The sequence below is a fragment of the Haliotis cracherodii genome, unplaced genomic scaffold (assembly GCF_022045235.1).
Source record: "Haliotis cracherodii isolate W230 unplaced genomic scaffold, xgHalCrac1.p SCAF_10, whole genome shotgun sequence".
Classification (NCBI taxonomy): domain Eukaryota; kingdom Metazoa; phylum Mollusca; class Gastropoda; order Lepetellida; family Haliotidae; genus Haliotis; species Haliotis cracherodii.
Genome location: NW_027266265.1, coordinates 13,918,433 through 13,944,696, shown reverse-complemented (window position 1 = coordinate 13,944,696; position 26,264 = coordinate 13,918,433). Strand labels below are relative to the sequence as shown.

At 42.6% G+C, this 26,264-nt stretch overlaps 1 protein-coding gene, 1 non-coding gene and 2 pseudogenes across 2 annotated transcripts; 3 read left to right on the top strand and 1 right to left on the bottom strand.

Annotated features, from left to right (window-relative positions):
* The first annotated feature begins 72 nt into the window (after positions 1–72).
* On the top strand, positions 73–953 carry LOC139453239 (uncharacterized; annotated as a pseudogene).
* Positions 954–4,410: 3,457 nt separating this feature from the next.
* On the top strand, positions 4,411–5,291 carry LOC139453229 (uncharacterized; annotated as a pseudogene).
* Positions 5,292–14,025: 8,734 nt separating this feature from the next.
* On the top strand, positions 14,026–18,168 carry LOC139446812 (uncharacterized protein KIAA1143 homolog). Its single transcript, XM_071228148.1, has 3 exons — positions 14,026–14,226; positions 15,982–16,117; positions 17,860–18,168. Exons 1-3 carry the CDS (start codon positions 14,101–14,103, stop codon positions 18,072–18,074), a joined length of 477 nt encoding a protein of 158 aa, XP_071084249.1. The 5' UTR covers positions 14,026–14,100; the 3' UTR covers positions 18,075–18,168.
* Positions 18,169–25,834: 7,666 nt separating this feature from the next.
* Trnastop-uca (transfer RNA opal suppressor (anticodon UCA)) lies at positions 25,835–25,921 on the bottom strand. Its single transcript has one exon. It is a non-coding gene; the product is annotated as a tRNA-Sec (tRNA).
* Between the last annotated feature and the right edge of the window lie 343 nt (positions 25,922–26,264).

Genomic DNA, 26,264 nt, shown 5'->3' with positions numbered 1-26,264 from the left:
AAGCGATGTGAAGGTAACCCCCAGGGTGACAGTAATGAAGAAGTCAACGTGAGGGAGGGTCATACAGCCAAGATGTCTGGGTCTGCCAGTCCAAGTCATCTCAACTTATAGGGGGAAGGTGAAATGTCTGACGGAACGATGGAAGCTGTCGCAAAAGAGTTGGAAGTCCTGAGCCTGAAAGTGAGGGAACTTGAGGAAGCTCTCGCCATGAAGATTAACAAGACCATCTTCTTGTCCACTGGTCGACAGACAGCTCGTTTCTAAGACAAAGTAAAAAAATTTGGTGACGTCTCACAATTTCGGATGTGAAATGCGCTGGAAAGACCCGCAAATTGAAGACCGAAGATTTTGCAGTTCTGCCGTGTAAGAATCTTAGTGGACAGGCCAGGGGATCAGATGTCAGAAATTCTCCAGCCAACACAATACGAATCTTGCAGAAAGAGTTCAGAGAAGGGTGTGACTTACCATCGGCACAGCACCGCTTTTACTCCTATGTAAATCGTCTGGACAGGACCTGGTGACTGTATCCATCCATCTTATCAGCTTTTATGACAAGATCACCGAATTTTACCCTACCTTCATCAGAAAGGAGTCTGCATCAAAAGGTCAACTGGCAGAGGCTGTACAGAGGGACATCCAAAAAACGAGAGACGAGGCGTCTAACTATTGAGCACCCCAGTATAAGTTTCCTGGGCTTGAGGGATCACCTTATTGAATGGCATGGCAGCACTTCAATAAAGGAAAAGAATGTCCACTATCAAGAACATAGGACAAACGTCGAAGATGTCTTGAAGTGACAGATAGCCATGACAGAGCAACAACAAAAACAGATCCAAGAGCTCCTCGGTATAATCAGTGCTTGGCCAAGGACAAGGCCTTGCTGGGAGTGTGGCGAAGAGGGTCACATGCGACGCGAATGTTTAAGCCGGTCTGCTTCCCGTCTAGAAGACTGAAACCTTTAAACAAGTAGAACCCACAGCGGAGGACCTCACTGTGAAGAAAACAATGGTCCCCTCTTGCATAGACTAGTAGGGAAATGTCTGGACACCATTATTGATGTCAATTGGATCAAGATCCGATGTCCGGAGTACAGGTGTCGACGATTACAGAATCTTTTTACCTACCAGGATTACTTTCAAGGAGGACTGATCAACACTAAGGCTGCCAATGGAAGGACATCCCCTACTTGGTCTACATGGCATTGGATGTAGTTACTTTATTAACTCAATAATCATAAACTCAAATCTATAGGATTCCTCGTAGTTAAAGACTCTTTAGACCCTGCAGTGCAAGAAAGAAAATTAGAAGTCCCTGGAGTTTTAGGATCCCATGCCCTTAGAGACATGAAATCCCTTTCAGAAACAGACAGCGTAGCAGTTTTGGCGTACTACGATGAAATCGCAACAGCAAGAAGTGATGCCCATGTGAGGACAGCAGGGAAGAAACCAACACTTATACCTGCAAGATCACTGCAGGTCCTGGAAGGAAGTGTAGCACCATCAAAAAAGCTCTACACAGCTGTCACTGAAAAATATTTCACTTCCCCTCCCTAAAGGATTAGTGCTTGGACCAGCAGTGGTGACAGTCACAGTGACAAAACTGGACAAGTTCCTTTCCAAGTTGCTAACTTCAGAGATGAAGACATCTATTTATGGCCAAGAATACCTGTAGGAATGCTCAACGTTGCTGAGGTAGAGCCCAGAATAGATATAGTTGACATCGGCTTAAATGAAGTTTAAGTTGCTGAGGTATCCCATTCCACACATGGAGCAAATCTGGTGGAAAATCTCATGAAATGTATGGAAATTAACAGCGATTTGCCTTCCTCCCAACAGGATCAGTTGACTGAAGTTATTGGCAAACATTCCAGCACTTTCAGCAAGGACCAGGATGATATCAGATTCTGCGATGCCATTAAGCACAGAATTATGACACCTGCTTATGCCCCAGTTCACATTCCACATCGACGTATTCCCCCAAGCCACTGGCCAGAAGTAGGCGAATATATAGCAAGAAGTCGTTGTGTTCAGGGAGTCATCTAGTCCATAAACGCCACTGATTGTGCTCGTGCAGAAGTGAGGTGAGCTGTGACTATCATGCGTTGAATGTGAAAACTCAGAAAGATACCTATCTTCTACCATGGACAGAAGAAGCCCTCAGTGTATTGAAGGATGAGAACTACATCTGTAGTCTTGATCCCGCCCACGGGTTTAATCAGATAGCCATTGCAGAAGCATACATCGAGAAAACAGCCTTTCTTACAGGAACAGGTGGCTTACACGAGTATCTGTGAATGCCATATGGATCAACTGGAACCCCAGGCACTTTCCTGAGACTGAAAAGATCAAAAACTCTCCTCATTTATCTGGACGACATTCTTATAATCAGGACATCGTTTGAGTAAGCTCTGTAACGTCTGGACACGATGCTGACCAAATATAAAGTAAAAATGTCAACTCTTCAAAGAAAAACTTCATCATCTTGGACACATCGGCTCCAGACCCAGAAAGGATCATAGCTGTGAGTAGTTGGGCAGTTCTAAGACAGAGACACAGTTGAGAGCCTTTCTTGGGATGGCAGGTTACTATAGAAAGTTTGTTCAAGGCTTCGCCAGCATTGCAGCTCCTGTACATTCTCTGCTGCAATGTAAAAGGTTGGGAAAGATAGGAAGAAGAAAAGTTAAGCCAGGGGGTGGCATGAAAGCTTGGGACAGTTCTTGCAACAAGGCCAAAGCTGAAGCTTCATCTTACCATGGCGCCAGTCCTGGGCCACCCTGATTTTGATAGACCGTATATCCTTGAGGTTGATGCTAGTCACTATGGATTAGGAGCGATAATGTCTGTCATAGAGTAACAGTTTAAAACAATAAGCCACTCCCCACGATTTCCACTTAAGCATAATAACTGCTCCCTTAGCAGGGAATTCTGGGAACCTCGGTCTGTCTGCTTCCGCTATGAATGTAAACACTCAAGAAGAGTAAATGTGCATCTTGACTATCCCTCTAATACTGGGTTGTCTTGTTGATGAAAGGACTGTATGTAGTCTGGGGTTACCACATATATTGGCGACGAGGTCAATTTATTGCTTTTGTCGTGCCGGCGAGTTGTAGCAACGATCTTGGTCAGGCCACGTGCGTTCGCTCGGTATTCAAAACAACATGGCTACCTTTGGCAAAATAGATGAATAGGATTCTCAGACTGATGACTGGAATGAATATGTCGAGAGACTTGGACATTATTTCGCAGCAAACGAAATTACAGATCAAGGTAGGAAGCGTGCTATTCTATGTGTGTGATTGGTGCAAAGGCATACATGTTAATACGGAACTTTTCTACGAAACAGAAACCTGGCGATCATTCTTATGATGCATTAGTACAGCTGATGAAGTCAAATTTACACCCGAAACCAACTATTTTGTCAGAAAGGAGGAGGTACAATATGCGGGATAGACAACCTAATGAAACTGTATCGGCATATGTGGCTGAGTTACGTCGTTTGGCATCGACGTGTGAATACACTGATTTAGAGGCTCAAAGCGGAAACATTATTACCCTGGTCAACTTGATTTTCATTCTCAGCTCCCTAAGGAGTATACAAACCAAGCTTTATCCTGCCAGGTACCCATATTACTGCTGGGTGAACAGAGGCATATTGTGAACAAAATCCCTTGCAGAGACACCACATGTGCTACATGTGCTTCAGGGTGGGGCAGGGTGGGGCAGGACCGAAGCCCTAGAAAGTCTCAGGGGTCAAGCTGCCTAACGTGGTCACCCATCCAACTCCACTTGATTTGTGCACTGTACACAGGACCATGTGACTACTTGTAGAATGAGTAACTGAATGTTTCACTTCACAGTTAACATATTATTCCAGTGATATGACAAGTTTTGACGAGGCAAGCATTGGTATAATTCACTTACATAATGGAGAGTGCCATAGACGTGAAGGGGTATTGCGCACATAAAATACTGGCTGTAAATTGTCAGTAACACTTAGAGTTACTATTTGCTGTTAAAATTTATTCATAAACTGTTAAAATATGATATAATGTAGCAGTATTAATTCTGAATTTTTGTTACTGGTTATTTGGCAAAAAAGATCACAACTTTTCCCAAGGTACCCTCATTTTGTAGTCTTTCCCTCCACAGTAGCCATGCTTGCCAAGGTGCAAGGTTCACCCCATTTTTAGACCGTTACATGAACAAAGACACAACTTAGTTCCTTGTTTTACATCATGTTCAACTTCACGGAACACCAATAAACAATCAGTGATGAAACCATTCACTCTTCTGTGCTGAGATTCCCACGTTACAAAATGGTGTCAGAAGTGGGATACAGAAGCGATGTGAAGGTAACCCCCAGGGTGACAGTAATGAAGAAGTCAACGTGAGGGAGGGTCATACAGCCAAGATGTCCGGGTCTGCCAGTCCAAGTCATCTCAACTTATAGGGGGAAGGTGAAATGTCTGACGGAACGATGGAAGCTGTCGCAAAAGAGTTGGAAGTCCTCAGGCTCAAAGTGAGGGAACTTGAGGAAGCTCTCACCGTGAAGATTAACAAGACCATCCTCTTGTCCACTGGTCGACAGACAGCTCGTTTCTAAGACAAAGCAAAAAAATCTGGTGACGTCTCACAATTTGGGATGTGAAATGCGCTGGATAGACCGGCAAATTGAAGACCGAAGATTTTGCAGTTCTGCCGTGTAAGAATCTTAGTGGACAGGCCAGGGGATCAGATGTCAGAAATTCTCCAGCCAACACAATACGAATCTTGCAGAAAGAGTTCAGAGAAGGGTGTGACTTACCATCGGCACAGCACCGCTTTTACTCCTATGTAAATCGTCTGGACAGGACCTGGTGACTGTATCCATCCATCTTATCAGCTTTTATGACAAGATCACCGAATTTTACCCTACCTTCATCAGAAAGGAGTCTGCATCAAAAGGTCAACTGGCAGAGGCTGTACAGAGGGACATCCAAAAAACGAGAGACGAGGCGTCTAACTATTGAGCACCCCAGTATAAGTTTCCTGGGCTTGAGGGATCACCTTATTGAATGGCATGGCAGCTCTTCAATAAAGGAAAAGAATGTCCACTATCAAGAACATAGGACAAACGTCGAAGATGTCTTGAAGTGACAGATAGCCATGACAGAGCAACAACAAAAACAGATCCAAGAGCTCCTCGGTATAATCAGTGCTTGGCCAAGGACAAGGCCTTGCTGGGAGTGTGGCGAAGAGGGTCACATGCGACGCGATTGTCTAAGCCGGTCTGCTTCCCGTCTAGAAGACTGAAACCTTTAAACAAGTAGAACCCACAGCGGAGGACCTCACTGTGAAGAAAACAATGGTCCCCTCTTGCATAGACTAGTAGGGAAATGTCTGGAGACCAGTATTGATGTCAATTGGATCAAGATCCGATGTCCGGAGTACAGGTGTCGACGATTACAGAATCTTTTTACCTACCAGGATTACTTTCAAGGAGGACTGATCAACACTAAGGCTGCCAATGGAAGGACATCCCCTACTTGGTCTACATGGCATTGGATGTAGTTACTTTATTAACTCAATAACCATAAACTCAAATCTATAGGATTCCTCGTAGTTAAAGACTCTTTAGACCCTGCAGTGCAAGAAAGAAAATTAGAAGTCCCTGGGGTTTTAGGATCCCATGCCCTTAGAGACATGAAATCCCTTTCAGAAACAGACAGCGTAGCAGTTGAGGATAAAGTCCGAGATCTTTTGGCGTACTACGATGAAATCGCAACAGCAGGAAGTGATGCCAAGGTGAGGACAGCAGGGAAGAAACCAACACTTATACCTGTGAGATCACTGCAGGTCCTGGAAGGAAGTGTAGCACCATCAAAAGAGCTCTACACAGCTGTCACTGAGAAATATTTCACTTCCCCTCCCTAAAGGATTAGTGCTTGGACCAACAGTGGTGACAGTTGACAAAACCGGACAAATTCCTTTCCAAGTTGCTAACTTCAGAGATAAAGACATCTATTTATGGCCAAGGATTCCTGTAGGAATGCTCAACGTTGCTGAGGTAGAGCCCAGAATAGATGTAGTTGACGTTGGCTTAAATGAAGTTCAAGTTACTGAGGTATCCCATTCCACACATGGAGCAAATCCAGTGGAAAATCTCATGAAATGTATGGAAATTAACAGCGATTTGCCTTCCTCCCAACAGGATGAGTTGACTGAAGTTATTGACAAACATTCCAGCACTTTCAGCAAGGACCAGGATGATATCAGATTCTGCGATGCCATTAAGCACAGAATTATGACACCTGCTCATGCCCCAGTTCACATTCCACATGGACATATTCCCCGAAGCCACTGGCCAGAAGTATGCGAATATATATCAAGAAGTTGTTGTGTTCAGGGAGTCATCCAGTCCATAAACGTCACCGATTGTGCTCGTGTGGATGGGAGGTGAGCTGTGACTATCATGCGTTGAATGTGAAAACTCAGAAAGATACCTATCTTCTACCATGGACAGGAGAAGCTCTCTGTGTATTGAAGGATGCGAACTACTTCTGTAGTCTTGATCCCGCCCACGGATTTAATCAGATAGCCATTGCAGAAGCATACATTGAGAAAACAGCCTTTCTGACAGGAACAGGTGGCTTGTACGAGTATCTGTGAATGCCATATGGATCAACTGGAACCCCAGGCACTTTAATGAGACTGAAAAGATCAAAAACTCTCCTCATTTATCTGGACGACATTCTTATAATCAGGACATCGTTTGAGTAAGCTCTGTAACGTCTGGACACGATGCTGACCAAATATAAAGTAAAAATGTCAACTCTTCAAAGAACAACTTCATCATCTTGGACACATCGTCTCCAGACCCAGAAAGGATCATAGCTGTGAGTAGTTGGGCAGTTCCTAAGACAGAGACACAGTTGAGAGCCTTTCTTGGGATGGCAGGTTACTCTAGAAAGTTTGTTCAAGGCTTCGCCAGCATTGCAGCTCCTGTACATTCTCTGCTGCAATGTAAAAGGTTGGGAAAGATAGGAAGAAGAAAAGTTAAGCCAGGGGGTGGCATGAAAGCTTGGGACAGCTCTTGCAACAAGGCCAAAGCTGAAGCTGCGTCTTACCATGGCGCCGGACCTGGGACATCCTCATTTTGACAAGACCGTATATCCTTGAGGTTGATGCTAGTCACTATGGATTAGGAGCGTTAGTGTCACAGGAACAGGATTCTGGAAAAGAGGTGCTGAGATTTGCTAGCAGATCCTTGAGAACATCCAAAAGAAATATGGACAACTACGGCAATATGAAGTTGGAGCTTGTTGCTCTGAAGTGGGCTGTCACTGAAACATTTACAGATTTCCTCATTCGAGTTGAATGTACACAGACAATGACCCGTTAAGCTATGTGCAGACGACTTCAAAGTTAGGTGTGACTGAAACACGATGGATTGGAGAACTGACACAGTTTAACCTTGTCATTTGGCACTGGTCAGGAAAGAAGAATAGAAATGCGGACTCGTTAAGCAGAAAAGAAACTCACGTCCTTGAAGATGGACGACTGGAAAACATTTCTGTAACCAGTTCCAGCAACGTGCCAGTGATGTCGGCCATGATACCCGTCAAGCTGAAGACGCAGACCCAGCAAAATACTTAGTTGGTTCGAGACACTGAGTCTTTGCTTATTGGTTAAGGAATAGTTTGTCAAGTTCAGTGTCACACACAGTGTCACTACATAGTGATCAAGGTAAAACATTTGAATCCATCATCATTCCCAAGCTGTGTAATACAGATGGTGTAAGGAAGACCAAGACTACAGCACATCACCCAGAAGGAAACTCACAGTGTGAGAGATTTAACAGAACTCAGCATAACATGTTAGGAACCTTGCTTCTCCCACAAAAGAAGAAATGGCCACAACTACTGCCAGAGCTGGTCTATGCCTACAACTGCACCCCACAAGCTACCACAGGGTATTCAACCTTCTACTTGTTCTTTGGGAGGGATCCAAAGTTACCTGTTGATCTAGTTATAGGAGACCAAGTCGACGACACCAGAGTCAGACTGGGTGACGGAACACCATCAGCGGTTGCAAGCAGCTTTAAACCAAGCCAGCAACAGAACTGAAGAAGCTATTACTGTAGGTAAAAAAGACTAGATTACTGTATGAGATAAACATATTCATGCAAATGTAATTATGTATAACAAGTATTAAAATATTGCATTTCTTAAATGTGATTTTGTATATTTGACAGATCCGAGAGTCGTTGCAGAATCTCAAACAGAAGGCCAAGTCATCCCTGACCCCCATGCCAACACTGTTCGACGAAGCAGTAATGTCATTGAAGAATGGTGAAGCCTGGACCGATGAAAGCAGGTCCGTAGTGGAAGCCATGCCAACATTCCACGCGAAGAATGACACTCTGTACAGCGCAAGACGATCCACGTTACCACCACTTCCTTCACACAGAAGAGACCTCGTCATCCCATATTAGGGCTGGGACGGGTAACTCGGATACTCGGGTCGGCTGGATGCTAAGTTGGACTTGGGTACCCACAGGACTACCCAGACCTGTGGTTATTCACGTAATATATTGTTTAATGATATAAAGTATCTAAACCTCTATGTTTAAACTACAAGTCACTAACGTTTGCATTTCTTCATGACTACTACGCCCATTCCTTTGTATGTTAAATTTTATATGTTTGAATAAAAATATAACTTCAGTCAACTTCAGTTTATACACCAGATCATTTTATATATGTTTCTAAACACATTTGACCAGAGCTACGGTCAAACTTTTTCCAATCGGACAGTTTGTACCTACCTCTTGAGTCCTACAGCGGGTGCCCAGGTAGGGTCGGGTAATAGAGGGGTGGGTACCCAGGTAGTAAATTTGGACTCGTCCCAGCCCAAATCCATATATCTTATCCTTACTTAGCACTCCAACATCTAAATGCCTCTCAAAGAAGGTTCCTATTCCATATACATGTAGAATGCTGAAATGTTGGAAAAACAGGGTTGTGGGAAATGGAGTTCTGTACCGTGGTATGAAGGAGGACGACAAGCCAACATTTCAAGTTGTTATCCCCAACAAACTCAACTCTAGAGGTGAGGTGAGGTAAAATGGGGTTTAACGTCACGTCCAAGATTATTGCACTTACATAGTGATGTGCATGTACCTGTGTGTGTTTGTGTGGCTGCTTGTACTAGTCCTGACTGATGCCGATTTATAGTGCTAGCTCACTGAGATACCATGCCGCAGTTTAACATGAATACCCCACTCAGACACAGTATACTGACTCCGAGCCGACCAGTCCTCGCCGAGTGCGAGGTAACAAGTACCATCTTTTAACATCTTTTGGTATGACGCTGCCGGGGATCGAACACCGGACCTTCCGCTCTCTGGGCGGATGCTCTACCACTAGACCATGGAGGCGGTCCCTCAAATCAAGTGAGTGAGTGAGTGAGTTTGGTTTAACGCCGCTTTTAACAGTATTCCAGTTATATCGCGGCGTGTCAGCTTAAAGTGGGAGGAAAGCCCGAAGTGATGCAGGTCTCAGACGTTTACCACTTCGGTGAAACCCACGAGCACGGGTATGGTGCTGACAAACCTAGAAACATAATCGGGGCGAACCGGGATTCGAACCCACAATCATAGGTTTCTGGCGTGCCCAAGGGACGCAACTCTGCACAGCGAATCGCGGCGCCTTAGACGACTGGGCCACCCGTGCCCCCCCTCAAATCAAGAGTTCTCAAGGCTTGCTATGATGAAAGTGGACATCCCAGTGCAGAGAGGACCAGAGCAAGTTGCTTCTGGCCGTCCATGGCAAGGAACACGGAAGAGTACTGCAAACAAAAAGTGTGAGAGGTGTTAGTTCGGGAAACACGGTCCTTCTGTAAAATGGTCATATGGAAGCGACCACTTGAAATACTAGCAATGGACTATACACTGTTCGAAAACGCACTCACAGACTCAAAAATATACTCGTTCTTACAGACGTGTACACTAAATTCATGCAAGCCTTTCCAACTAGATAGAGATCAGACTGCAAGGACTGTTGCCAGGATCTTAGTTAAGGAATAGTTTGTCAAGTTCAGTGTCACCCGTCAACTACTTAGTGATTAAGGTAAAACATTTGAATCCAACATCATTCCCGAGCTGTGTAACACAGATGTTGTAAGGAAGACCAAGACTACAGCACATTACCCAGAAGGAAACTCACAGTGTGAGAGATTTAACAGAACTCGGCATAACAAGTTAGGAACCTTGCCTCTCCAACAAAAGAAAAGATGGCCACAACTACTGCCAGAGCTGATATATGCCTACAACTGCACCTCACATGCTACCACAGGGTATTCACCCTTCTACTTGTTCTTTGGGAGAGATCCAAAGTTACCTGTTGATCTAGTTATAGGAGACCAAGTTGACGACACCAGAGTCGGACTGGGTGACGGAACACCATCGGCGGTTGCAAGCAGCTTTTAACCAAGCCAGCAAAACAACTGAAGAAGCTGCTCTTAAAGGCAAGCAAGAGTTGATAAAAATACGAAAGACAGAGAGCATGTAGTTGGAGTATTTCTCAGCAATCATCCAGCTCTGAGACATAAGATCCATGACATTTGGCAACCAGAGACATACAAAGTACAGCAAACAACGGTTATAACGAACTCAAAAGGACGACCGAAGTTCGTTATAAGCATGTATGCAGCATATATATACGGTACGTTATATCCGTCAGTTCGTTATAAACATGTTCGCTATAAACATACTGTACTGTAGTTGCTAGGAAAGAAAATCAAGATTATGCCATATGTCCTCTCAACAGTGATGATCAGAAACTTGTACACAGAAAAGAACTGTTGGACTCGAGAACACTTGTGGCTGATATACAATAAGATTCCCTTCCTTGAGACAGGAGTGGAAACAGTAGAAGCCGAGAACGAGAACCTTCTTCCAGAAACTTGTACATTTTGTGTGAATGATCCTGATGAGGTATCAAATGAGGATATTTCAGAAGTTGTTTGTGGAAGCGCCCAGGCATGGTTCTTGAGTCCTGCTGCAGAAATGAAATATGACGGACGGACGGATGGACAGGCTCCATTCCTGTATCCCCCTTCCACTTCGTGGCGGGGGATAAAACCCTAATCACAACTCCGAACTATGGATTATCTGTGAAATAATGTTGAAAACTGACATAAAATCAGGACGGTCACTCTAAAGCACATGTAGCACATGTCGTGTCTCCTTGGGCAAGCGACGTTGTTTGAAATATGCCTCTGTTCACCCAGCAGTGAATCGGTACACGGTAGGATATGACGGACTTAATCTTCTAGCACCTCACAGGCAGCTTGGGTTGTATACTCCCCAGGGAGATGAGAATGAAAAATGGAGCAATCTCATTAAAATCAGACCTAAGTTCTCGCTGCCGCTAAACAAAGATCTGAAGACATCCGATTACGGGTCACGGCAGGAGGACCTTTCGCAAACTTTGACCGACCACCGAATCGACTAACAAGAAGTTCTAATGTTTATCCCACCGAAGCGAGAGACAAACGATAATTCCTACGGGACGTAAGTAACTGTCGTTCCGAATACCCTGTGTTAACGTTTTCGAGGTTGCATGATTAGAAAACACATTCCGAATGTCACTTGCATGATCTGGTAAGCGACGCTTTGATTGGTCGGATGAACGGTCGTTCTGATGTGACCCGTAATGGGATGTCCTCAGATCTTTGTTTAGCGATAAAGAGAACGAAGATGTTATTTTAATGAGATTGAAAAATGGAGTGCATGCACATCTATTGATATAATGGTACACACTTTGAGCACACACCAGTTTTGAGTTTAGCTCTATATTGGAATCTGATGCTAATGTTATATGTGGTAAGTTGCATGCGATGCATGGAGTTGGTATTATGTGTAAGGAGCTGGAGTAGTCACATGACCAAACATGGGAACGTCCATGGATTCGTCGCTAGCTATCATTCATTCTAGAGTAAGTATTCAAAACTTGGTAAGTTGATGATGTATGAGTGTGATAGTGGTTGAGGCGACAGTTGTACTATGGCGATGGTGTAGTAAAGACCGTTTTGATTGATACAAAGTGTTTGTTGAGTTTAAGTCAAATCTGGGTTGTGAACAAGAGAGCATAATGCCAGGCGGAGATACAAGACTGTGAATAATTGTCTGAAAAAACTCTTGTCAGCAACATCAGAAGAACAGTTATAATGTTTTTCTTATTAACATTCAATGGAAGGTCCCTTGTAAACCAGTCTGTCACACCAGTAATCTGATGCTGTGGGTATCTGTCTGAGCCATCGAACACTCTCATCAGCAACATCTGAAGCTGATACATCATTACCTAGCTCTTCATAGTAGTGACAGTCCCGGCCTGGGTTGTAAGGCGGAGCCAGGACATCCAGAAACGCTGCCATCCCTTGTACTGGCAGAATCTCGTGAAAGTTCCCCTCCCTAGGGGTGAGGAAACAACAGTCATCGTTACTGGTCATAATCATGTCCTGATGCAGACGTACAGATTTCAACACACTGTGGTTTTCTCTCGACTGAAAACATGTATCTTGAATGCCCTGTTCCTCCACTTCACTGAAACTCCTCAAATGAACTGAACCGTGAATGACTTTACACAGACCAAACATCCCTGGGTGGTCATGCAGAGGGATTCTACCAGATGGTTTGATCACAAATATCCTCATTGAAAAAATGTCATTTTTATATACATGAATGAATGTTACTGGCGCCCCTCCTGCTCTGTCATTTACCTTCACTGTACTTGGATCAAAGTTCAGGTGTTTCGCTTGGATTGTGTTCATTGCTGATAAAACATTTTTTAACTGTTCTTCAAAAACTGGGTCTTGTTTTTCATCAAAGCATGTTTGAGCTAGACTCGCCAGCTGCTGTACTGGTGCTGCCATCTTGACTCTGCTTCCTGCAGGAAACAAAAGAGGACAAGTTTTAAGTTATCATCCAGTTTGTTTAGGACTGGGATGAGTCGAAATTAATTACCCAGGTACCCAACCCTACCCTACCCGGGTTCCCCGCTGTATGTCTCAAGAGTTGGGTACAATTGAGTGAGTGTGAGTGAGTGAGTATGGTTTTACGCCGCTTTTAGCAATATTCCAGCAATATCACGGCGGGGGACACAGGAAATGGGCTTCACACATTGTACCCATGTCGGGAATCGAACCAGGGTCTTCGGCGTGACGAGCGAACGCTTTAACCACTAGGCTACCCCTGAGTTGGGTACAAAATGTCTGAATGGGAATAGTTTGACCATAGCATTGGAAAAATGTATATAGATGTACACGTATAAAACAATCTGATCATGCGTACACGGAAGTTGACTAAAGGTTTATCTTTATTCAACCATATGAAGTCAGAAGCTATGTGTGCATAGTCAAAAAGAAATGCAAACATTAGTGAGTTGTTGTGTAACCTAGAGTTATAGTAGATATATAGGTAAGTTTTGTCATTAAATAATATATCACGTGACTAACCGTGGGTCCGGGTAGTCCTGTGGGTACCAGGTCATACTCAGTACCCACCCGACCCGAATTACCCCTCCCAGCCCTAAGTTTGTTATCAACACAAACATCAGTGCAACATCAAAGTCCACTGGGCTTACGAATATTATCTTTCTATATAGAACAAGTAGTTGCATTCCAGTATTAGTCAGCTCTGGATCCATGTCAGAAAACCCAGAGAGACATCCTCCAGATATGCACATGATGTTAGCATACAAGACATACTACTTCAATAAATATGCTGATATAGCTTATATACTAACGCTTGTTGAGTTCTTCTGGCGCATCAGAAAATAACACAGTCGTCCTATTTCACTTCTGAACATTTCAAATACACAAACAGTCAGTCTTTCAAAACAGCTGTCCCTGTGCTGAGCCGGTGATCTGATGTTTGCTCATGCTAGAAAATCAAACTTGATTTCAAGTCTCACCAATCGACGACAGAGTTATGCGCCCGTAGACCACAATAAAATCGTCAGTAATTAGAGTTACCCGCCCTTTGTATACAACAACTGATCGCATGGAGAGAACTTGACCGACGATTATATACGTTTCTTAACATCTTATCCAGCTGATAATGCCAGGACGCGGTGCCAGAAATCCCAGAAAAGGTGTACAATATGTCGAGAATGACGAACCGTCTTTCATAAAACAATTCAAGGAAAGGATCGGGTACAAAGAAGGACCCACTGTCAACACAAAGGTGTAACGTCTTGTTGAAACTTGGATGTCTTTCTCATCCACAATCTAACAACACTTACCGTATTCGACGTAATAAGCGCCCATGACGATATTTGCTAATATATTGGCTAGTGAACAATCCCAATAAGCACCCCTTCCGATTAATCAATGTACCCAAGACTTAATTATTCGTGTATAATACGCACTCGTGTGTTACATGCGCCATTAATTATGGGCAAATAAATTCTGGACAAATATATCTGTCGTGTATCATACGCACAGACTTTTCTTTTGTATCATTTCAGGCTGTCAGCATAAACCAAGAAATTTATGATCTTTCAACTCTGTTTTTTTCCACCAAATTTTATTTTATTAAGAGCCCCCAATTTCTAATTTTGAGAGCGCCCTGGTCGCTTATTACGTCGAATACGGTAGTCTCCATGTCCAGCATAGATTAGATTAGTGCCAAATATGTGCAGATAACATGTATTACATACACATTAACATTGTACAATAACAATACTGTAAATAACCATGTTAACTAGCAATGACTAGTGACCTAAAGCATTCTGGCAATGTCCAATCCTTCCCAAATGTACTTTTTTTTATGTTTGCAAAACATAAACGTTCTTTATCTTGTTCAAATCCAATTACAGGCTATGTTTATTCCCACTGTGGTACATATGACAACTTGATTGTTTTACTGTTTCACAAAAGAGAACAAGTTTAATCTCAAAATGAGTAAATTTCTAGTCTCGTCGGATGATGAATATGTTTTCAGACATCACACGTTTTCGGACGGCCATGTTTCTCGCGAGTAGTCCAGCTATAAGACTGGGATGAAGACCACTTCTGTGGTCTAGCAAATGGAACGTCTGCACGGAGGGCAGAAGGTCGGTCTCAAACTGGTACAAGCAGAAGAACACACACACGTGCATGCACGTCGCTATATAAGTGCAATAATCATGAACGCAACGTCAAACCCCATTTCACCTCACCTCCCTGTGATGAAGTTGCCCAGGTGATGACATGAAGATATTCAGGATGTCATTGACAACAAAATAACTGTCTATCCAGTATCATGGGGAGATTATCATGGGGCACATTAAACAATGATAGCCATGGGCAAGATGTCAAACAGTGCAACCGTCTGTAAAGTCACTGTCAGCAGCGATAGAAACTGTTTTAGCCTACTAGCCTTTATAATGATAACATATTTGCTCTGTGAACCCTTACAAATGGAGGGGCGGTTGGGGAGCCTTGTGCTTAAAGCATTCGCTCGTCATGCCAAAGTGAGTGAGCGAGTTGGGTTAAACATTATTCCAGTTATATCACGGCGTGTCAGCTTTATGTGGGAGGAAAGCCCGAAGTGATGCAGGTCTCAGAAGTTAACCACTTCGGTGAAACCCACGAGCACGGGTATGGTGCTGACAAACCTAGAAACATAATCGGGGCAAACCGGGATTCGAACTCAAGCCAAAGACCTGGGTTCGATTCCCGACATGGGTACAGTTTGTGAAGCCTATTTCTGGTATCCACTGTCGTGATAATGCTGGAATATTGCTAAAAGTGGTGTAAAACCATACTCACTTAAAAATGACAATTTTTTACTGGTCCTTATGATACCTTAACTATTGAGCAGTTTGGCAAGGACTACAGGACTAGTGCCGATTTCTAACACTGCTGTCAGTGGTTAGTACCCACATCCACCTTTGCCTTAGACCGGTTAGAGTTCTCTCCCTTAGACATGCCATGACTTTCCTCTCCCTCTCTCCAGTATCAACAGCCAGAGTTGGACTCGGATGAGGATGCACCAGAGTTGGAGGATGAGAAACCCGTGGTTGTTGTCCTCAAGGATGGGGATCTCACAGAAGATCAGGCTGACCATGCCAAGAAAGAATCCGAGAAAACAGGTATCAACTATTATTACTACCGTATTCGACATAATAAGTGCCCCGCTCTAATAAGCGCCCATAGCGATATTAGCTGACATATTGGCTAATGGACAATCCCAATTAGCACCCCTTCCGATTGATGAAAGTACACAAGACTTATTTATTCGTGTATAAAACGCACTCGTGTGTTATATGCACCCTTAATTATGGGCAATTAAATTCTTGAAAAATATATCTGTTGTGTATTATATTCTTCTTTTGTATCATTTCAGGCTGTCAGCATCAACCATGAAATTCACGATCTTTCAACTGTTTTTTTTTTCATCAAAATTTTATTCTAATAAGGCCCCCTATTTCTAATTTTGAGAGTGCCCTGGGGGTTTATTACGTCTAATACGATACTACAAGTTTCATGCCTACATTGTGCAATGTTGTTGTCCCCAGGTGTGGTTTGTGTTCATTTCATAAAAACTGCATCTGAATCTGAATTGTTATACCTCACTATCCTACGGGGGGCACAGGTGGCCCTGTCGTCTAAGGCGCCGCGATTCACTGTGCAGAGTTGCGTCCCTTGGGCACGCCGGAAACCTATGATTGTGGGTTCGAATCCCGGTTCGCCCCGATTATGTTTCTAGGTTTGTCAGCACCAAACCCGTGCTCGTGGGTTTCACCGAAGTGGTAAACGTCTGAGACCTGCATCACTTCGGGCTTTCCTCCCACATTAGCTGACACGCCGCGATATAACTGAAATACTGTTAAAAGCGGCGTTAAACCCAACTCACTCACTCACTATCCTACCCAGAGTTCCATGCTACCAGCATAGTATCTGTGCCACAGCCCAGCGCCATGTGACGATTTGTCACATCCTACACAGTCCATTCAAGATATTACATATGTTTTTCATCCGTTTCATTTTTGACACGTCGATATATCTAGATAAACATATGTCATAGAATGGTTAACTTTCATTGAGAAAACATCCTAAATCATGAAAAATTATTTCCATTTGCGTTGTTATCCAATGGTTGTACAGCTTCATTAGCTGTCATTGAAGACCCATGGAGAGCTAGTGATATGGTCACTTTGATGTGTAAATATGTATTGTCATGCAGTTATAGCAGCATACCTATATAATTATGCAAAACAATATGTAAACCACCCCCAATACTTGCATTAGTCCGTACTGTTCTGATGTCTGAAAAAGCGTGTTTGTTTACAAACAAGAGAAAAGTCTGGTCACATGATATGCAAATTAGCCTGTGACAGTGGTGTACCTAAGGTACTGTAACGAAACACAGGACAGTTTAAAGTACAAGCAGCCACACACACACACACACACACACAGCCACACACACAGCCACACACACACACACACACACACACACACACACACACACACACACAGAGTTCCACATAACTTAGCTAGAATATTATGCAGTTTTTAACAAACAAAAGTATTTACAAAAATACAAGCAGATATATCAGCATAGAGCTCCAATTTTGATGTTGTCTAAGGCGCTGCAATTCACTGTGCAGAGTTACGTCCTTTGGACGCGCCTGAAACCTATGATTGTGGGTCCCAAATTCCAGTTTGCCCTGATGATTCTAGGTTTGTCAGCACCATACCCGTACTCACGGGTTTCACCAAAGTGATAGACGTTTGCATGGTTTTAGACCTACATGACTTCAGGCTGTTAAGAGCGAAGCGAAACCCAATTGACTCACTCTAATATTGTTAAGTTATATGATTTTCGTTTCAGCTGCCAGTGTGGACGACATCACCACAGAAGGCAAAATCACGTTTAAGAAACCTGTGAAGAGATCGGCAGAGTTGGAAACTAACACGGAACTGACGGTGAGCACATCAGGAAAGAAGAAGAAAGAGGGGGAGAAGAAAGATAAACAGTCATCTTCAAAAAAAGTGAAAAACTCTAATTTATTGTCTTTTGGTGATGATGAAGAAGAGGAGGACTGAACGATGTGCACATGCTGTGATAGTGTTACCATGGTAACAAAAAGAAGTTTGGGAGGACTGAATGGTGTCCGCTTGCTGTGACAGTGCTACCATGGTAACATGATGAGGAGGAGACTGTTAAATGTGAACTTGCTGTTAAAGTGTTACCAAGGAAACAGCAAGAGAAGACTCTGAGAGGTGAACTTGCTGTGACACTGTTACCATGGAAACAGTACAAGGTGGCAACCGTGAGATGGGAACTTGCTGTGACACTGTTACCATGGTTACCTGGTTTCACTGGTCATTGTTGTTGATCATTGTTTGTTTCAATTGTACATTCTCATCAATCAAGAATAAAGATATTTCAGTAAATCTGTGGTCTGTCAGATATAGGCAGGATCTTCCTCCTGCCTTTAAGATCTGAGATCAAGCCCAGGTCAGAGGAATGTTGATCATGTTAATAGCCTTCGCAATATTAGCCCACCTGGCCTGAAGAGCTTATGTTGTCACAGGTTGTCCAGTGTCCGGCAGTTTATGCAGTAGGGCTGGGAAGATACATCAACTGTGCGATCCGATGTGTGTCATGATACCTTGCTCACGATCTGATATACATCACGATACTTGCACGTGCTCTTATCTGTGGAAGATCTGGGGTAGAAAAGGTCTTCAGCAACACATGCTTGCCTTAAAAGGCGATTATGCCTATTGTAAGAGGCAACTGAAGGGATCGGGTGGTCAGAATCGCTGAATTGGTTGAAGCATGTCATCGATCCCAATTGCTTGGATCGATGCTCATGATGTCAATCACTGGATTGTCTGGTCCAGACTCGATTATTTTACAGACCGCCGTAATATAACTTGAATATTGCTGAGCGCTGCGTAAAACAACCAACCAACCAATCAATCTTATCTGTGGTGCGTAAGCCATCTTTTTCACAGACAGGATGGCCAAATACCTGGCACACTGATGATTTACAGTTGGCGCCTTAGACGACTGGGCCATCCATGCCCCCTGCAGATCGTAACACTTGTTCAGGTGTGGAAAGCGTTGTAGGTTCACATCACCTATTCACATATATTCACATCAGATCTTTTCACATGAAACCTATTGTTTTTTCGGTCTGTCACCTATTAGCAGATCCTCCTCCTTCCTGTCTTTAAGATCTGAGATCAAGGCAAGGTCAGAGGAGTTTGGAGGGACTCATGATGATAGCCTTGTATTATTAGCTCACCTGGTCTCAAGTTGTCCAGTGTCCAGCATCATCTTCCATTTGCTTTATACATTTTTATATCTCTGAACCTGTGTAGATCCAGGGTAGAATAGGTCTTCAGCAACCCTTGCTTGCTATAAAAGGCGACTATACTTGTTGTAAGAGCTGACTAACGGGATCGGGTGGTCAGACTCGCTAAACTGGTTTGATGCAAGTCATCGTATCCTAATTGCTTGGATCGATGCTCATGATGTCAATCACTAGATTGTCTGGTCCAGACTCGATTATTTTACAGATCCTGTCAGATAGCTGAAATACTGCTCAATACAGATTTAAATAACAAACAAACAGTACATATCTAAAAATAGCTTGATGGATTCAGCCCAAAGTTTGTGTGGATGATTGTTGCAATAATGGGGTTCAAGTTTGTTCAAGGCATCAAATTTTAATGTCCATTTGATCTTAAGAAAATATTTTTAAAATCTCCAAAACATAAAAAAAAGCCAGAGATCTGATACTTGTGGGTGAGATGAACACCTTATGAAGCCATTTTGCCAGCAGCCATATTAGAAAACTCAAGCAATATTACATCTGTCATAAATCTTGAAGCTAAATAATGCTGAAAACTTCATATGCATCTTCCCACCAATGATCACACCAAACTTCATAAAGAGAACTGAATCTGATTTTCGACGTGACATGTATGGAGCTGTGAATAGTCTTCCTCCAGTGTACATACAATGTGTGTGTGTGTGTGTGTGTGGCTGTGTGTGGCTGTGTGTGGCTGCTTGTACTAGTCCGGACTGATGTCGATTTATAGTGCTAGCTCACTGAGATACCATGCCGCCGTTTAATATGAATACCCCACTCAGATACAGTATTCTGACTCCGAGCCGACCAGTCCTAGTTTTAGCCCCTTAATGTCGAGTGACAGACAGGGTTACAACAAGTACCATCTGAATGTACGGTCTACACAGACAATGACCCGTTAAGCTATGTGCAGACAGCTGTAAAGTTAGGTGTGACTGAAACACGATGGATTGGAGAACTGACACAGTTTAACCTTGTCATTCGGCACTGATCGGGAAAGAAGAATAGAAATGCGGACTCGTTAAGCAGAAAAGAAATTCACGTCCCTAAAGATGGACGATGGAAAACATTTCTGTAACCAGTTCCAGCAACGTGCCAGTGATGTCGGCCATGATACCCGTCAAGCTGAAGACACAGATACTGCGAGCTACCAAGTCGGTTTGAGATTCCGAGACTTTGCAAGCAGGAACGGTACGCCTGGAACCACGACCAAGCACTAACCTCCCAACTGTCCACCATGATGAAATAAGGTGAGATGAAATTGGTTTTAACGTCGGATCCAAGATTATTGCACTTATATAGAGACGCGCATGCACGAGTGTGTGTGTGTGTGGCTGCTTGTTTTAGTCAGGACTGATGCCGATTTATAGTGCTAGCTCACTGAGATACCATGCAGCAGTTTAACATAAACACCCCACTCAGACACAGTATACTGACTCCGAGCCTACCAGTTCTAGTTTTAGACCCTTAAAGGGGCACTGATCTAACGCAATTCCCCGGGACTGGTTGTTGCCTTTGTTATTGTTTTTTCCCAGTGAGTACCCGGATGTATAGCATAAATCTAGACTAGTTCGCGACCTCTGCTGCGCCATTCGTAAGCGCATTAGTCACTTTTATGGGTAGTAATAAGGACGTATGGTCACATTGATCAACAAAATGAAATACTGTTTTCGAGATAATAAGGAAATGTAGGTATCTTTGTGGGTAGCATCGGTGGTGACGAAGTTTTGATAAGTCACTTGCTTGGCAAGTTTGCGATTTTCGTTTACACTATTTTGACTTGCAACACAAAGTAAATATTTCACCCGAGCATTGTTTTTTTTATAGTATGTATATTTTTTTACTGTCAAAATGTGTAACATTTTCAAATTTATTAAACGTCTAAATATTCAGTTATTTTTCAAAGTGACTGAAAAAACCCATTTCCATCTGTATTATTATAATAACGAACTCCAAACATTTTGATGTTTAATATCATCACCAAGAGACTGAAAATGTTACGTTGAAAAGTACATGTCTATGTTGTTTGGCTTCTAATCCTACATAATAATCTGTTGTGATGTTTGTAGGCCCTTTTGATCGTCTTAATCAATCTGGGCAGATTTTTTTAGTCAAAATGACTGAAATATTTGCACATTTTATAAATTGCCTGAGAGAATCACATTTTACAAACTGACGGTAATATATACACGCTTACAAAGGAAAAGACCTGTGAAAACAACGTCTATCGCGCATTGAAGAATTTCTCAACCAAGACGTAGAGAAACAAGAACGAATCGGTTCAAAAGAAGGAAAACAAAATGCAAATACTATAATTACAACCTACCAAAGTTATGTGTATAAATTTTAGGCAGCTTCCTTGTTCGTGAATGTATCCATGAATATCCACAAAAAGGAACAATATCCCACTCGTCTGCAGCTGTACAAAGAAACGTATTCGATGTCACGTGTCTCTGTGACAATCAAATATTTTAAAAGATATATATCGTTTCGGGATATTATAACCCGTGTTCGTTTCTCAAATGATCACTTGGATTGTTTCAGGTGTTTTACATAGGTGTCAAGTCTCAATGGTCGGCTGGGAAAGCCCACGTGACAACTATTTTCATAACGTCCACGGTTCCTAAAACATCCATTGAGTGATAGATAACAATGATCAATCAAACAACGTATTATCAGTTAACCCTTTGAACAAAGTATGTTGTTTTTACATCGGCACTTCACGCCATGGTATGAGTGTATTCCCTTTGTTTTAGTAAACCTAGACATGTAAACACTCACTTTTGACATATCAACTGTGCAAGATAACAGTAATTAATCAATCAACGTATTTTCTGTTAATCCTTTGATGACCAGGAACGATCCGTTGATTTACAAAAAAAAAGTAAATCAACTGATCATTCGCCTCTTGCTGGTCTGCCACGTGCATATTACATAACACACATTTCACCTCACTTCAAACCTGGATTTAGATTGAATAATCACCCCAGACACAATAAATGCCAAATGGGAACCTTTGTCAGGTAATCTAAGTGGTGCTACCACTAATTGTACCTGTAATAAATACATTAACTGAGCATCAAGTGATTGACGACAAATACACAATCGTAGGGTTATACGAGAAAACGTGGATGACAACAAGGGAGTAGTAATCGTATTATTGACGCAATCCGAAATCCGAAAATGCTTTCACTGCAGGGATCCTTTTTTAGTATTAACCTATAACCATCTGGGGTATTTCCAAATGACGACATCCGATGAGCTCCGCCGTTCTTTTTCTTTGTTTGTTTAGGCTGAAGAGATTAATTAACATGCGCCCTTTGTCTAAATCTTTATAGATCACAGTTAACCAATCAGTGTTTATGCAAAAATGCGTAAAACAAATATTGCCTCCAGCCTCCAAGTTTATTTAGCTGTCCTTGCAGACGGTAGCCCAGTCTCTGGTCACGCTCAGTTGCGTTACGTATCATCCGGGTACTCACGGGGGAAAAAACAATAACAAAGGCAACAACCAGTCCGGGGAAATGCGTTAGATCAGTGCCCCTTTAATGCCGAGCGCCAGACAGGATAACAACAAGTACCATCTTTTAACGTCTTTCGGTATGACGCGGCCGGGGTCGAACCACCGCCTTCCGCTCTCCGGGCGGACGCTCTACCACTAGACCACAAAGGCGGTCTTTGCCAACCTGAAACGGTATGCCAACAACAGAAAGTGGTGCCACAGCCCCGACAAAAACATATGAAAACGGAACCTTGAGCAGAGGTGGCGCTGCTCAGGAATGAGCTTCCGGAGGATGTCAATAGCTTCCGGTCAACAGTCAAGATCACCCTCTTCTTCATATCACTGAGTACCCTTGAGCAGGGATTAACTGCACAATATGCACTGTATGAGTCTAAAATTTATTATTTGTATCAATCATATTAAGGTTGAAGTGTTTGATCGGCATTTTGAAGTTGGAAGAACATAAATACATGACGTATGGATAGCATCTTCTTTTGTTCTTTGTAACAGTGTTTCAGACCTACTTATTGCTCCTTCAGAATTTCACCTGATGAAGGAATGAGTGAGTTTGGTTTTACGCCGCTTTTTGCTATATTCTAGCAATATCACGGCGGGGGACACCAGAAATGAGCTTCACAGTACCTTTGTCGGAATCGAAACCGTGTCTTCGGCGTGACGAGCGAACGCTTTAACCACTAGGCTATCCGACCGCCCCTGAAGGAGCCAGAAGTAGCTCTGAAACGTGACATAGAATAAAAGAAGTGTCATGTATTGATGTTAAGGTTGTACTGCCTCACCTTCTTTCAATATTTAGAGAGAACAAACCAATTGTTCCAAAACAACATGTATACATTTCATGACAGTTTTTGTCAAATGTGGAGAGATTAATCGCTGAACATCGCATTTGGCCGCTGGGCATTTGACCAGCTTATATGTTGAAAAACACCAGTCACGATTCGTCATAATCTTTTGTGTTTTCAATGGATTTTGTTCATTGTGTTTAAATAATTTAAATATATTGATAGCGACAGTAAAAGAGTTGTCTTATAACATTTTAGTTAATTCTGATTGGCAGAATAAACAAATATTAATTTATATGGTTTTCACGTTTCAGTTTTTGATAGTCGAAGGATTTGTTCTAAACAATTCAGGCATTAGTAGTTGTAGCTGTAGCCGCGTAACGTTCTATTGGACGCCTTGCGACTGAAGTGACCAGCAGTCGTCCTGTTGGCAGGTGTCCGTCTTGGGCCTTCACTGCAGACTCTGTCTAGGACTGCCAGTACTCTGACATCGCTACCACAGCTGGCTAATACCCAATACCCATATAACCAATCATATGAGTGAATAATTTTATAGGCATTGTTACGTGTCGACTTCCTAAACAATAAATTAACCCAGAAACCCATACCAGTTGCCCCCTGGACTTTTTATAGAAAACATAATCCCCACCCCCCCCGTCAAAATAAAGTTAACTACGGCCTTGTATACTCAAAAGAATTTAGAACAAAGAAATGGTATTCAATTAACAGTTTTATTTTAATATTAACTAGGATTACAAATCAATACACATTACTGCAAAGTTATTACAAAGTAATTACTCTGGCAATATAAAACTCAAAGGTAGTATAAAATACAAAGGTGGTTGTTATAACTAAAAAGACCGTGGTAATAATTAAGAAGCAGCAACAGTGGTCAAGCTTCCAAAATAGGCCTGGACTGGATATCCAGGACGAAAATAATGATCTTCACACAACCGCTGATCTTCATGTAATGTGAGATAAGCATGTTCTTGTCTAAATCACACTGCAACAGTGTGACTCCACCCACGTCCAGTCTAACGGCTCATATATACACTCACTCTGCAACAGTGTGACTCCGCTCACGTCCAGTTTAACGGTTTATATATACACTCACTCTGCAACAGTTTGACTCCGCCCACGTCCAGTCTAACGGCTCATATATACACTCACTCTGCAACAGTGTGACTCCGCTCACGCCCAGTTTAACGGTTCATATATACACTCACTCTGCAACAGTGTGACTCCGCTCACGTCCAGTTTAACGGTTCATATATACACTCACTCTGCAACAGTTTGACTCCGCCCACGTCCAGTCTAACTGCTCATATATACACTCACTCTGCAACAGTGTGACTCCGCTCACGTCCAGTCTAACGGTTCATATATACACTCACTCTGCAACAGTTTGACTCCGCCCACGTCCAGTCTAACGGTTCATATATACACTCACTCTGCAACAGTGTGACTCCGCTCACGTCCAGTTTAACGGTTCATATATACACTCACTCTGCAACAGTGTGACTCCGCTCACGTCCAGTTTAACGGTTCATATATACACTCACTCTGCAACAGTTTGACTCCGCCCACGTCCAGTCTAACTGCTCATATATACACTCACTCTGCAACAGTGTGACTCCGCTCACGTCCAGTCTAACGGTTCATATATACACTCACTCTGCAACAGTTTGACTCCGCCCACGTCCAGTCTAACTGTTCATATATACACTCACTCACTCTGCAACAGTGTGACTCCAACCACGTCCAGTCTAACGGTTCATATATACACTCTCTCTGCAACAGTGTGACTCCACCCACGTCCAGTCTAACGGTTCGTATATATACTCAGTGTACAATTTAAGTAATCAATAACTAGTAGATTGATTTTCATCACAAAAACGCGATAGAAGACTGTTGTTGACTTGAATCCAATGTCCTAGGTCTTCAACTTTGCTAGAATTTAATGTGACTGGAACAAAGTTGAAATGTGAGTAGTTTGGAGGCCGAGTTTTTCTCCAATATAACTTTGGGCTGTTCATATAAAAAAAATGGCACTCCTCTATAAAGACATTTTATCCCCTAAATATCTAGAAAAATGAAGATCCGTGTACCTATAATTTTGTACTACTTTACCCGTACAATGATGCAAGTCTTGCAAAATAATGCATTATTAAAGAGGCTCGCCCGAAAGGTGGAATTGAACCACTCCGACGTCAGTCGGCTACAGGTTTGAAGCCTGCACCCCAGACCACTGAGGTTCATCCGGGCACTTTGTGTAGTTTACACTGTGTTTTGTAAGCGAATCATCTCGTGGAAAGCCCGTTTAGTTTCCATTGATTTGAATACATTTAGCTTGTGGTTTTCATTTTAATCATGTTTACCCGTATTATCATACAAAGTATGACAGAAAGATAAATTATGGTTATGTTATAGTTGTGATATTAGTTATTTTAACTAAAAAAAACCAATTTAAATATTATGACTGATTTATGGTATATATTTGTGACGGATAGAAAGGACAGTAAACAATCCAGCTCCTTACACCGGCGCTAGCGCCACTCTTTCGCCTATAAAGCGCATGGATAATTCTGTCCATAAATACAGCTATGAG